We start from the raw sequence: 1,674 nt of genomic DNA, 5'->3' as shown, positions 1-1,674 counted from the left end.
ATATATATATATATATATATATATATGAGGAAACTGAGGTCCAGAATCATTAGTTAACATGCTAATGGTGACTAGCAGCCACTCAAAGTCTTTTTTGCTTGATTATTAAATATATTTTGTACCTATACTAAAGCTATATTATTTTGTTACTTGATTGGCTGTTCCCCAAGCCAAGTAATATATGAAATCTACTGATTTTAGTAAAGTACATGCATATATGTTTACATATATATGACATAAAAATAGTTATACATAATTAAAGTTTCTCTGCAGATACTAATATCTCAAGAGAATTACATTTTAATAACACAAAAAGTAAGAAACACTATACAAGAATTGTGATGACAACAGAGACAATGATATTTTTAATTCACTTTGAGTGACATGACCGATATTCTAGTGAGAACCAAATAGTACGAAAGTCTCTAATGTCCTGTTAAATCTTATGTTTTGCCCTTTAGGACTGTTAGCATATAATTGTAAATCTACATTTTTCCATGAAAGTGGATAAATAGCTCAATTTAATTCCTGTGATATTTAAAATATAGTAGACAATTGCAAGTTCAATTTTATAATGAAGGTTTTAATATGTCGGTATGTGAAACATATGTAGAAATAATATTACTGAAGAAAATTAACAACTATTTTAAAATCAACAGTAATTTGGGTTCTGGTTAAAGTTAGTTTGACATTGGACTTATCCTTTTAAATTGCTTTATCTCTGAGTAGTTTAATGTTAATATTTCACATTGTCACTTACCATCTTTCAGGATGGTTTCTCGCTCTGTGCCATCTATTTTCTGCCGGCCAATTAGGAAACTGGTGGTGTCAGCAAAGTAGATATAATTGGTTTCTGCATGAAAATCTAAAGCACGAGGATTTACCAGATTTTCTATGGGGATCATGTATTCATCAGCTATCTTGGTATTCAGGTCCATTCCTCTAACAATTCCTGGGCGTCCTTTTCCATAAAAGAGAAACAACTCATTCTTGGGTCCTGCAGAAGAAAGATTACAAACAGAAACAACTGATGCTGCCTAATCTTCTTTACACTGCATAATGCCACTGTTTAATTAACTGGCACAATTAGCGTTTTTTAAATTCGATACCAAAAATTAAACTCTAAAATATGCCAAATGTATCTTGATGCAAGAAGGCCAGCTAATTGCATTACTTTAATTAAAACAGAAATTACTTCCATGAATGGGTTATATTTAGTTAATTATTTCTTTGTTACTGTCTGTATAGCAAACACATGACAGTTCATTGAGAAACTTGTAATTGTAAAATGGACATTTATCAAAACATCCAGCACATTGAATTTTACAATTCATTATAATCTATCTAACATGTTTTATAGATACCAACTGTAGCAATCATTGTGTCTGACAATATTAAAACTTCAAAATACATAAAATGACCCCCCAGTCAGTGTTGGCATCTACAGAGTGTCAGAGGCAAATAAAAAGAACTGCACAGTATCACATACTTGCATAGGAATATATTACAGTTGTCTAATCGTGATTTTTTTTGTTTCTTAAGAAATTAAATCCAGTGCCAGTTTCAGCATCACTTTTTTCTTCACATCTTAATTAGAATTTTAGAGGTTGATGCCATATGCCATGAACTCCTATGTACAACACAGCCCTTATCAAAAACAAAGCAAAACAAAAA

General features: G+C 30.9%; 1 protein-coding gene across 1 annotated transcript in view; it reads right to left on the bottom strand.

Annotated features, from left to right (window-relative positions):
* The window catches only part of LOC109376921 (low-density lipoprotein receptor-related protein 1B-like), a gene marked incomplete at its 3' end in the record, with an annotated part of 166,724 nt that overhangs the window by 160,093 nt on the left and 4,957 nt on the right, over positions 1-1,674 (bottom strand). Inside the window, exon 3 of the mRNA XM_019633073.1 lies at positions 761-997. Coding sequence (XP_019488618.1) covers positions 761-997 — 237 coding nt within the window. The remainder of the gene's footprint in view (positions 1-760; positions 998-1,674) is intronic.

Source organism: Hipposideros armiger, unplaced genomic scaffold (assembly GCF_001890085.2).
Source record: "Hipposideros armiger isolate ML-2016 unplaced genomic scaffold, ASM189008v1 scaffold_1238, whole genome shotgun sequence".
In the NCBI taxonomy this organism is placed as follows: Eukaryota; Metazoa; Chordata; class Mammalia; order Chiroptera; family Hipposideridae; genus Hipposideros; species Hipposideros armiger.
Note: the sequence above shows the minus strand (reverse complement) of the source record. Positions and strands in the feature narration are given on the sequence as shown.